Source organism: Lonchura striata, chromosome 5 (assembly GCF_050655825.1).
Source record: "Lonchura striata isolate lonStrDom1 chromosome 5, ASM5065582v1, whole genome shotgun sequence".
In the NCBI taxonomy this organism is placed as follows: domain Eukaryota; kingdom Metazoa; phylum Chordata; class Aves; order Passeriformes; family Estrildidae; genus Lonchura; species Lonchura striata.
The window spans coordinates 21,378,747-21,390,469 of NC_140707.1; the positions used below are offsets into that span (position 1 = coordinate 21,378,747).

The 11,723-nt window shown below is 50.4% G+C and overlaps 2 protein-coding genes across 5 annotated transcripts; one reads left to right on the forward strand and one right to left on the reverse strand.

Annotated features, from left to right (window-relative positions):
* Window positions 1-3,315: 3,315 nt before the first annotated feature.
* CCDC32 (coiled-coil domain containing 32) lies at window positions 3,316-7,525 on the reverse strand. 3 transcript variants are annotated; one of them, XM_021556040.3, is made up of 4 exons: window positions 7,487-7,525; window positions 7,050-7,287; window positions 6,183-6,339; window positions 3,316-4,575 (listed from the first exon to the last, which is right to left on the reverse strand). In XM_021556040.3, the coding sequence occupies exons 2-4, from the start codon at window positions 7,276-7,278 to the stop codon at window positions 4,446-4,448; spliced, it is 516 nt and encodes a 171-aa protein (XP_021411715.1). In that variant the 5' UTR covers window positions 7,279-7,287; window positions 7,487-7,525; the 3' UTR covers window positions 3,316-4,445. The 3 variants fall into 3 exon arrangements, with proteins under 3 accessions (XP_021411715.1, XP_085437527.1, XP_021411717.1); XM_085581401.1 differs by having other exon boundaries at window positions 7,483-7,525; XM_021556042.3 differs by having other exon boundaries at window positions 7,405-7,525.
* A 30-nt stretch (window positions 7,526-7,555) lies between these two features.
* LOC110467576 (protein-L-isoaspartate(D-aspartate) O-methyltransferase) lies at window positions 7,556-11,629 on the forward strand. 2 transcript variants are annotated; one of them, XM_021524760.3, is made up of 9 exons: window positions 7,556-7,693; window positions 7,814-7,948; window positions 8,701-8,805; window positions 9,129-9,160; window positions 9,616-9,720; window positions 9,943-10,063; window positions 10,189-10,274; window positions 10,421-10,590; window positions 10,864-11,629. In XM_021524760.3, exons 2-9 carry the CDS (start codon window positions 7,834-7,836, stop codon window positions 10,874-10,876), a joined length of 747 nt encoding a protein of 248 aa, XP_021380435.2. In that variant the 5' UTR covers window positions 7,556-7,693; window positions 7,814-7,833; the 3' UTR covers window positions 10,877-11,629. The 2 variants fall into 2 exon arrangements, with proteins under 2 accessions (XP_021380435.2, XP_085437528.1); XM_085581402.1 differs by having other exon boundaries at window positions 10,421-11,629.
* The last annotated feature ends 94 nt before the right edge of the window (window positions 11,630-11,723 follow it).

Sequence of the window (11,723 nt, forward strand, 5' to 3'; positions counted from 1 at the left end):
GGAGGAACAGGACGTTCCCACCCACGGCGCTCGGTCTTCCACGAACCCGGGGGGACGCGCACATCCCACCGCCCCGCACCGCAGGTGGAGCCGCATCCCGCCCCCGGCCCGGCGGGGAGCACCGGGGGGCTGCGGGGAGCCCCTCCCTCGCCCTCGGGGCCGGATCCAGGGACATTGTCCCAGAAGGGAAGGGGAGGAAGGCGCGGAGAAGACGGGGAGGACGGGCACAGGGACCGCGCGGAGCTCCCGGTGCCGGCAGCGCCCGCCCCGTCGGGGGGTCCCGGCCCGGGGGGGAAAGTGGGGTGAGGGAAGAGTGGAGTGAGGGTGACCCAGCCGTAGGGTGATGGGCACCCAGCCCCGGGGTGCTGGTGTCCCAGCTTGCCCCCCCCAACCCAGCTCGGGGGGCAAGTGTAGGATGGGGTGAAGGTGGTCCAGCCATTGTGAATTGCTTCAAATGATAAAGGGTACCAGGGTCAGCCTTACTTAAATAAGGGAAAATGATCAAAAATTATCATCCACCGGAATTTTGGGGGGATAAGAGGAATGGAAATTTGCAGAGCAGTCACAGAAGCTCTGGAAAATTGAAAGTTTTGGTGCAAGACAGTGATTAATTCATCCCAATCTGATGGAGCTGGGCTGGTTATTAAAACTGGCTGAGCCGATCAAGAGGAAAGTGCTCACCCCTGCTGAATAATCAGCAGGAAGAGAATAATCTTTGTCTCCATATCAGTGCCTGACGAGAGCTGCTGTTAATTTTAAAGAGCAGAACAATCAGATTAGGAGAGCCAGAGGCTGGTTTGAGAGGAGAGCTGGGCTTTGGAGCTGACAGCAAGATGAGGAGTCCATCCCAAGGTAGGCATAGGCTCCATCCCCACCTGGATGTGCCATGGCCAGGATGACCCAGCTGCAGCACTGGGAGCTCTTCCCTCTGCACAGGCTCATGCTGGGAAAACCTTCTTTGACATCATCTTTGCTGCTTCCAGAGCCTGCGGAATAAATTGCTCTTATTCCCAGAGCTCGTATTGCCCTGCCCCAGGTCCTGGCTCAGGGGTGCAAGGGTGGGTTTGAAAGCTGCAGCCCACCCTGATGGTTGAGCTGGACACCCCTCCTGTGGCATCCTGGTGTCCCTCTCATTCTGTCAGATGATGGACAGGAATCAGTTTGCTGTGATTTTTATTCTTTTCCATGTCACCAGGGTGGTTTTTAGAAATAACCAGAGATCCCCGAGATCCTGTCAATTCCAAAGGAGGATGGGATATTTAATGGCCATAAGCTGAAGGAGGGAAGGTTTGGAGTGGATATTGGGAAAAAATCCTTTCCTGTGAGGGTGCTGAGGTCCTGGCACAGGTCACCCAGAGAAGCTGTGGCTGCCTCGTCTTTGGCAGTGTCCAAGGCCAGGTTGGACAGGGCTTGGAGCAACCTGGCATAGTGGAAGTTGTCCCTGCCCACAGCACAGGCTGGAACTGGATGAGCTTTGAGCTCTCTTCCAACCCAAACTATTCTGGAATTCTGTGATTCTCAGCAGCACCACACAGTGCTGCCAGCTCATGCTTCTGTGGGTTCGATTCCTTTGGTCCAAGCTTGTGGAGAAGCACATTTTTTCCTGTTTGGATAGGTGGGAGCCTTTCCTTGCTGCCCAAATGCCCTGTCAGCCCTGCCCCCCTGCTCTGACAAGGCAGCAGGTGGATTGTGTTAAGATACTTTATTCTGCCCCATTATGAAAGCAAACCCCTGCCAGGCTAGGGCTGCATTAGTACTTGGGCTCTCCACTCTGTACCTCTCCAGGGGTACAGAAAGGCTGTTTCATACAGAGAAAAAGGTAAAATATTGTCTTTAAAAGGTACAGAGGGGAGGGGGGTTGCTGTTTCCTTTGTGATTTACTCATTTATCCTGCCTGAAAGTCACTCCCTGTATCTGCCTGTGCCTCATGGTCTGGACCTGATGCAGCCAGGCACCACAGCGGCAGATCTGCCTGTGCCTCAGAGGATGGGTCTCTGTCCCCGAGATGTCACTGATGTCTCCTCTGGGTTAAATGTTAAAAACAGGCTGCCCATGGCAAGAGTAGAGTCCCCAGCCCTGGAGGGATTTAAAAGCCATGTGGCACTTGGGGACACGGGTGGGCTCAGCTGTGCTGGGCTTGGATTCGATGATCCCAGAGGGTTTTTCCAGCCTCAGCAAGTCTCCCTCTGTGGGAGTTATTTCCACACACAGCAAGACTGGTGCTGCTGTAGGAGCAAAACCCACCCCTAGTGAGGCTGCTGCTTTTACCAGCAAGAGTTGGTTTGGTGGAGAGGAGCTCAGCCTGTTTTTTCCCCAAATGAACCCCAATATTGGAAGGTAAAACCCTTGCTACTCAAATCGTGTGCCATCACCAAGTGCAGTGACACTGTTCGGACACACTGCACTCCTATTCACAGTTTCAGTGATTTTGTAAAGAAGTTTTAAAGGGGTTTTTTAATGGTAATTTAAGTATAGACCCACCCCAAGTCTGTACTCTTGGTTATAATTTAATTTTATGTAATTATATTTATGTAGCTATATTTATTATATATGGGAGGGAGAAAAAGTTTAACTCCACATAAAGGATTACTTTAAAGAAATTATTGCTCAACCTTTGCAGTAATCAGTTGGATTTTCTTTTGCCCCACATGCTTCCATAGAGCAGGTCACAGAATCTTGAAATGGTTATTATCTTTACTAGTGAAATGATAAGAGCTGTTCCCTCAGGTCCCTTCTCCAAAGGAAATGCTTGGTGATGTGGATGTGGAATAATTTCAGCACAGTTCTTTTGGGTATATTTCTTCCTCAAATATGTTTAAGAACAGATAAGATAATATAAAGCATCCCCACAGTTCTTGCTACCCATAAGAAGAATTTTATTGACTCGGAAATAGGCTGGGGACAGAGAAATTGCTGCTTTCTCTCTCCGCACAAACCATTTCTGGGAACAGCACAGAATTCTGTATCTTTGTCACAGCTTTGTTACATCAGGTGAGAGAGATCTGCACAAGGACACAGGCTTAATAAAGTTCAGTTAAAGGATAAATTAAAAGGGACATTTAATGACCAAACCAGCAAGACACGAGGCTTGCAATTTGTGCATCACTGGCACTCAGATGATTGACCCCATTCCTCAAGGTTTAAAAAACAAGGGATTGTTTTAATGGAGAATTCTGAGCGTGGGAGGGGAACTCTTCTGGGAGGCGAGTCTGGGGTGGGAGTTACACCAGGAAAGCTGATGGTGGGAACAATCTCCGAGTTGTGACCTGGTGACTGACAGAGCAGTGCCTCTATTTGGGTACAGAGACAGGAAACTGGGAGGCTCCAGCAAAAATTTACTCCTAAAAAAGTATTTTCAAACAGATACATAAACGAACATACATCAATCCAGTGAGGATTAACTCTTAGAACCACAATTTCCCCTAAGAAGCTCTGACAGACCGTGCTGCTTCCCTCTACCGACCTCCAGTGTTGGTGCCGAGGCAGAACACACAGATCAGTGAAAAATCAGCACAAAATCACAGATTCTTGGATTAGTAAAAGGGAATAACCCTTTGAAGAGTTAAACAGGGTGAAGAAACCAATTAAATACTAAATATATTTAAATTCAGAGAATTCTATGCAATTTTGTGATGAAAACAAGTTGTTTGTAGCTTTCCTGGCTACCCCTCTTGGTTTCCCCATATAGAATCTCATGTAATTTTTTCTGGAGAGGCTGAACAGGTACAAAACAACCAACAAGAGGAAAAATACTCCCCCTACAGTCTGTAATAGAGATTTTGGGCAATAAAGTGGGATATTAGGGGGTACATTACAGAGAGGAATGTGAAATAGCTACAGTGTCAATGACACTATCAATTCATTGACGACAGTGAGAGCTTCCCTCAGGGTCCCAAATTCACAGAGGTGGGAAATATCCATCATCTTCCTGGCACAGCTTGGGGCCAAGTCAGATTGAAACAGTGAAGAATTGGAGAAAACACCAAAGTGGATTTGGCATGAGAGGAAAACAATGCCCAGCTGAGTAATGAAAAGGTAAAAGACAGAATAAAAGTGATTCAGTGGTTTCTCTGCTCTATTCTAGACCGTGATGTCTTCTGGTGCTTCTCCACAACTGCTTTTGTTGTTGTTTAATGTGTCTCCTGATGGATTCTAAACAATCCACATCCAGGCTGGAACGATGAGGTGGCTGCAGGCTTGAGAAGATCCACGTGAGGTTTTGGTTCAGCTGTGTCACAGGTGTTCCCTCTTGTCCCTACCAGTGCCAGTCGCTGTCTGCAGAGCTCCAGAGCTGGAATTTGTTGTGTTGGAGGTTGTTTCTTTTAGAAATTACTTTTTCAATTACTGACAATTTGCTCTGTGCCCCTCTTCCTGCTATTCCTATGGCTGGGTACATCTTCCTGGGGGCTGGGACAAGAGGCAGCCCTGGGCACGGCCGGGGGCTCTCACTGCTCCGAAGCCGGAGGCTCCTCCTCGGCCTCCGGCTGCGATTCCGGCGGGATGAGGTACTGCCCCTCCTCGGAGCTGATGGCCACTTTGTCAGGCTGCAGCCAGCGCTTCAGGTGCTCCAGCGTGCTGGGGACAGCAAAGCGACACCGTGAGACCAGAGAGTGACAGAGCCACAGCAAGAGAAGCGGAAGGAGAAGCCTCCACAGGCGTTCCCTGCCCCTCTGCAGGTATTCCCCTTCCCACAGGTGAGGTGTGGTGTGGGATGGATCCTGGTGCCAGAGGGAGAAGCAGGCCATTCCCTGCAGGTGGGCCTTTGAAATTCTGGTTAGAATATGCTTTATGCTCTGATGTCTCTCAGTGTAAAGGACCTGCACAGGATCCCTTTCAGCCCTTACACACCTGAAATTCTCCTCTACCTCTGTAGCCAAAGACTCCAACTGATTCAGAGAGAGGGCAGGGTTCGATGGGATATTGGGAAGAATTTCTTCCTTCTGAGGATGCTGAGGCCCTGGCACAGGGTGCCCAGAGAAGCTGTGGCTGCCCTGTCCCTGGAAATGTTCAAAGCCAGGCTGGATGGGGTTTGGAGCAACCTGGGACAGTGGAAGGTGTCCCTGCCCAGGGCAGGTGGGTGGAACTGGATAGGCCTTAAGGTCCCTTCCAGCCCAAACCAATCTATGATTCCAGGAGTTCCCAGCTTTCTGGTCTGGAAGTAAAAAACGTCTTGTCCAAACAAACCGAACCCCCCGCTGCCTCTTTGTGATGAAGTTCAGGAAATATTGGGAGAAAGGGAAGGGAAGAAAAACAAAGCTGGAAGAATATCTCAAAACATCTGAGCACTAATAGCACTGGAAGGTTAAAAAGTGATATAATCCCAACAGTCTAACATCATAATTCAGTGCACTTAAAAGTGAAGACTTGTTTAATTACATCAGTGGGTGAGACTTAAAACTTCAGCACCATTCAGGAGCAACCTCTAACTTCATAGTTAAGTTCTAGGGACTGAAATTCTTTCATGGATAACATCCTCACCCTTTAAAAACAGTAGAAAGAGCACACAAAAGCTTGGTTTTAAATATATTAAAGTTAACTGGAGACCAAAGAAACCATCTGAAACCTCCTTATAAACAGGGATTACTTTTCATAGTTCTGGCTTAAGTAGATTTTCTTCAAGGGAGAGAAATAATCTTTTTGTCATCCAGAAGCAATAATGGAAAATGTCAGCTGAGAAATGTGGAATTTGGAGAGCATTCTGTGTGATTGGGAATGGGAGATTGCTTAGGAAAAGGGTCCATCTTACTTCTGACATCATCTGTGAGAGGGCAGTGGGGGAAAGAACAGAAGCACCGTAAGAGAAGCAGGGAAGGGAAATCTCATCCCAGGACTGGCACCAACCCCAGATGCCCATCTGAGACACACTGGACATTCCCTCCTCTGCTCCATTCCTTCCCCACCCAACATGTGAGGAGGGAAATCACTGAGTAGGTCCCAGCTGTTTCCATGCAGTCTCAGGGGTGCAAAGATCAGAAAGGAGCACTGGAAGTTCCAACCCTACGTGTGTGGGCTCTGTGTTCCCTCTAGCACAACCCCAATGGGCATTCCCCAAATGCTGCAAGAATCCTGTGGCAGCCTCTCTGAGCTGCAGGGAGATGGTATTTCTGTGTAAAGTCCTGACAAAACCTGCTTCTGGTTTTTGAGGGGTAAGTAGTGACCCCTTCCACTGACTTGTTCGTTACCTCTCATCAGCATCGTGGCCCTCTATGTAACATTCTGCCTCAAACTTCTCCTGCAGGAACCTGTCCCAGCATTCCTTCTTGGCCTGGGACAGTGTGCGCAGCATGTCCTTGGAGGTCACCTCCTGGGAAAGGCCTTTGATCCTCATCAGTCTTCTCTCTGGGAGGAAAACAGTGGATTTTGTTATCTTGGTTATGGGTTTTTTTCTGGAAGGAGAGAAGGATTTGGACTTCTATATCAAAACATAAGTTAAATTAACTTTTCAAGACTAATTTATATTTTAAAAGTAATTTCCCCCCTGTGTTTCGAGCATCCATGGCTTTCTTTCCTATATATACACAAGATGGTGTTTTCCAGGTGACGCTTCTGATGGAAATAAGGTTTATGCAATCAGCCAACTCTGCCCATTTGGAGTTTTAATAACTTTCACACTTACTGCTCAGCTTCCATGAAATCACACAGCATGGCACAGATTTCACAGGCACCGAGTTCCCACAATTTCCATGCAAATTGGAAAATAAATCACCCTCATTGCACTACTTGGTGTGCTGTGAAACAGCAACAAAGTCATGATGAAAGTTCTGGTAGAAATAAAAGCTTAAAAAGCCACTTCCGCCACCTGTTCTGTTGCTGCGTGCAACCTCCTACTTATTGTGGAGGGTAAAAACCAGTTTTTTCAGCTTTTGCTTTATAAAAAGTTCCTTTCTGTGGCAGAGATGAAGAAGCTCTGACTGAGCTTCACCTTTCCACTGCTGCACTTGAAGAAAATGACTCAGATTGTGTGTGAAATAGCTGGGAGACTTTTTCATCACAGCACGGGCACAAAAGCAGAGCTGTCACCAGGCACCTCAGCAGTGGGAGACACTCACCCAGGGACGCTAAATACACCTCCGAGTCGTTCAGGGGTGCCCAGGGCTTCAGGGTAGGTTGGGAAGAGCCACCCGGACCGCTGCCCTCGGCGTAGGAATCCACGAAGGAGTCTGTGAAAGCATCGCCGGCGTCCTTGTGCTCGGGATGTGGCAGACAGGAGCAGATCTCAGCCCAGAGGTCCTCGCTGGACCTGGTCACCACTGAGTCCACGCTCTCGATCATCCTCATCGTGGGATCCTGGGACGAGGGGAACAAACCATGAACACCGAGCCGACCCGCCCGCCCAGGCCTCCGCCACCCCCCTCCCTCTGCCCAAGCCACGCCAGCGGACATTCCGGGGAATTCTCATCCCACCAGGACGCCCAGTCGCCCTCCAGGGAGCGATGTCCCCGCGGCTGCCCGTGAGGCGGAGGGGCCGCTCCGCTCCCGCACCCACCGCCCGCGCTCCGGGCACCGCGGCAGCTCCGCCCGCGCCGCTCCGGCCCCGAGTCTGGCCAATCACCGGCGCCACCGGCCCCAGGTCTGACCAATCACCGCCCGCCACCGGCGGAGCGGGAGCGCCCATTGGTCCGGAGCGTGGGGGACGCTGACGCCGCCGCGCCGCCATGTTGGCAGAAGGCGGAAGTTGTCCCGGGCGGCGCAGGCGAGTGCGGTGTGACATCCTTGAGGCTCTGCCACACCTGCCCTGGTTTAGTGAGGGCGGGATGTGTTCCAGCGGGACACGGGGAGCTCCGGCGTGGCTCTGAACCCCCTCTCTCCGCAGGCCGCTGCCGTGTCCGTGGGATGAGCCAGCTGCCGTCCGGCGCCGTGCTGGCACTCATGGGGCTGCTCTTCGCCAGGACCATGGCCTGGACATCCAGCGGGAAAACGCACGCGGAGCTGGTCAACAACCTCTACAGTGAGTCCCTGCACCATCCCTTGGAATGTCAGCGTGCGGATATTTAGTGTCTGTGTATGGGTATTTAGTGTCACGCCGTGTGACACTGCTCACTCGGAAGGGTTGGGGTTAATGTTCCTGAATTTCGGCATTTGCCCCAGCCTGAACTCGTTCTATTTATAGCTGGAAACAAAGTGTTATGCCAGGAGGGGAGGAAAGCCTCTCCACACCTTCCTTCCCTGCCTCTGGACGTGTGTGGTGCCCTTTAAAGTGTTGCAGCTCGGTGTTCCGAGCCCGGGGGTGCAGCCGAGTGTCCCGCACATCCATGCTGTGCCTCCAGCTCTGTCCGGCGGCTGGAATGGTGCCCGGTGCTCCCGCTCCGCTCAGGACAGCGGGCTGGAACACACATAAAAATAGCTGTAAACTTCCCCAGAATTCCCGCAGAAAGGCGTGAAGGGATGTTGGCTGTCACTGCAGTCATGGCCCTTGAGTTCAGTGCTGAAACCTGAACCGTGACTCCGGTTACACCTGGCAGTGTCAGAGGCGCTGTGGATGCAGGTGGCCGCCCTCTGGAGATGGGCTGGTGGCTGGGCCCCCAGCGGGAATGGGAAAGGATGTGCTTCCATCGTGTTTGGTTTGCTGTCCCTCTCGGATCCCTCATTAATTCTCCCAGATCCATGAACTCCCTGAAGTGTGCTTCCCCTTTCAAATCTCTTTTTGCTGGAATGCCCAGGATTTCAGTCTTGCCTGTCTCTCGTTTCATTCTTTCCCAGAAAAAGGGATCATTAAATCTCAGCGAGTCTTCGATGTGCTGTTGGCTACGGACAGAGGTCACTACATCAAGTATTTCCCATACATGGATTCTCCTCAATCCATTGGTAAGTCATTTCTGGCAAAACATCTGCTGTCAGCAAGCACAAGGTGCTTTGGCAGGTGTTCCATGGTCGTGTTGTGGAATCCCTATCCCTGGAAGTGTCCAAGGCCAGGTTGGATGGGCCTTGGAGTAACCTGGTCTAAGGGAAGGTGTCCCCACCCATGGCAGGGACTGGGACTGGATGAGCTTTAATGTCCCCTCCAGCCCAAATTATCCTGTGACTGTGTGTTCTCCTATTTTTGGGGGAAGGTGGGGGAGAATTAGGAACTATACCCACTGGGAATTTTATTCCTCGTCAAATAACTTGTGTCACCCGTTTCCTTTTAGGCTACAAGGCTACGATCAGCGCTCCGCACATGGTAAGGTGAAAACTCCTCACTTTCAACAGCAATGGAGGGAATTGTTTATTTCTCTTTTTATATTTAATTTCTCTTCAAGTAGAAAACTGAAACATCCCAATGACATGGGATTGCTTCTTGTTTCTTTAGGGATTTTTCTTCTTTAGAGGAGTTTCTCCTATGCCCTTTCAGTTGCTTTGAAAGTGTGCTTAGATGGGAATTCCATGTTGTTAATTTTTTTTTTTTTTTTTTTTGCATGAGACCTTTTTTCCTGCTATTTCACATCTAATTCCTGAGCCTCTGCCTAAATTATGTCCTGCAAAAGATCTTCCAGGTCTGACACTTGAGCTTTGCTCTGGAAGTGTCAGGCACAAGGCCAGGTGTGCTGTGATTAAATCAGAAAACAAGAAAAAGTGTTAGAAGAGGATACTAATCCCCGGATGTTTCCCACTTACTTGTCCTGGATGTCCCTGCAGCACGCCCATGCGCTGGAGCTGCTCAAGGATCAGCTGGTGGAAGGTGCCAAGGCGCTGGATGTGGGATCTGGGAGTGGATACCTCACCGCGTGCTTTGCCAGGATGGTGAGCTCATGCCACTCTATTCCCAGCCTGGAAAGCACATCCCCTAATTAGCTGATATAACTGGGACTACTCAGCCTTAAAACCAAGGAAGGGGCACAGGGCTTGCACGTCCTCTTCAGAACCTCTGCTCTGGAGTTTCTTCCTGAAGATTCCCTATTTCCCACTGAAACCTGCCCTCTTCCATACGGGAGGCATCAGGTGTCTGACTGATGTTCTTTCCAGATTGGCCTGACGGGAAAAGCTGTGGGTGTGGAGCACATCAAGGAGCTGGTGCACGAATCCATCCGCAACGTCCAGGAAGATGATCCGACGCTGCTCAGCTCCGGCCGTGTGAAGCTTGTGGGTGAGCTCCCTGCAATCCTGGGCTGTTTTTCCCTTGGCTCTGCTCCTCAAAGTCCTTCCAGTTTGTGTTGATGCTTTGAGTTGTTACAACAACCAAAGTCTTCCCTGCATGTTTTCTCTCTGTAGTTGGAGACGGCAGGCAGGGATACCCCGAGGAGGCTCCTTACGATGCCATCCATGTGGGAGCAGCCGCAGCCACCGTCCCCAAGGAGGTAAGAGAGGCCGTGCTGGGTGTCCCTAGAAAAAATGAGGGAACCACTGCCAGCTTATCTTCTGTCACAACCTCCACAACGCTGCTTATTCCCATTGTCTGTGGTGTTTTTTTGCCTCTGCTGACTGGGATTTCTCCGTGCTGCAGCTGCTGAAGGAGCTGAAGCCGGGCGGGCGGCTGATCGTGCCCGTGGGGCCCGAGGGAGCAAACCAGGTGCTGATGCAGTATGACAAGACCAGCGACGGGAACATCGTCGAGACCCAGCTCATGGGCGTCATCTACGTCCCTCTCACAGACAAGGAAAAGCAGTGGCCTCGGTAAAATCTGCTCTTCCCTGAGGAACACTCCTTCCTCTCCCTCTGAGCTTGCTCTCCTTGGCTTTGCTGACCGAGTCCTGGATCCCTGGCAGATGCTGTTTGTGGAAAAACTAAAGGAGAGAACAGCTTGGCAAAGCAGGGGTTGTATTCCATTTGATAGAGCTTGCAGAGTTTTATTTCCTCTTTTTCTGGAGCCTGTTTGTGTTTTTAAATTCCATGTGATGCTGGCACAGAACTGAGGGAGTAGTAACTGTTGGTTTTCCTTTGCCTCAGGGATGACCTCTGACACATGGATGGATATCTCTAAAGGCACCTCAGAAAGCTCATGAGAGGGACTTAGGCCTGTAGATGGTCAGTATGGTTTTGCTTTTTAATGGAAATTTCATGGATAAAGGGAAGTTCTGCTTCAGAGGAGCTCGTTCTGGAGGGATGGAGAACAGGGACAGGACCGGAGAAGGCTGTTGGAAGCCGTGGCAGCTTCCAGGGTGCAGATCCAGACAACTCCAGCTTTCCTCTCTGATAAACTCTAGATAACATCAGATCAGAATTCTGACAGCAGACAGGAATACCTAAAGCTTCACTAAAACCACTTTAATGTCGACTACTCTGCCTAACGCTTGGCGAAAATAAGTCGCAATTAGTGTCTTGGAGCAGCGATGTACCCCGATTTGTCAGTTTTTAAAATATGGGAGTGTGTTCTCTTCCTGCCTGCACCAACTAATTTAATGATGGGCAGCAACACTGGATTTTAAGAGTATGAAAAATGCTCGGGTTTTTTTTTTCTGTTTGGAGTTTTGAAAAATATTCATTTCTGGACTTGACCTTCTTTGGGTTTACGAAAAATGCACATTTCTTGGCTTTTCTGACTGAGGTTATAAAAAAAAATGCCGACGTTTCGGCTTTTCCCTGAAGCGGTGACTTGAGGAGGCTCACAAGGGGCAGGCGGGCTGCGGTGAGGCTCGAGGGGCATTTGTGGAGCAGTTCTGGAGAGGGGGACTGCTGGGAGGTAAATAAATAAATAAATAAACAAATAAATGAAGGCGCTCTCGCTCCTCCCTCGCCTCCGCCTCACGACGCGGGGGGGGGGGGGGGGGGAGCAGGCGGGAACGGGGCGTGGCCTGGCGGTGCCGGCC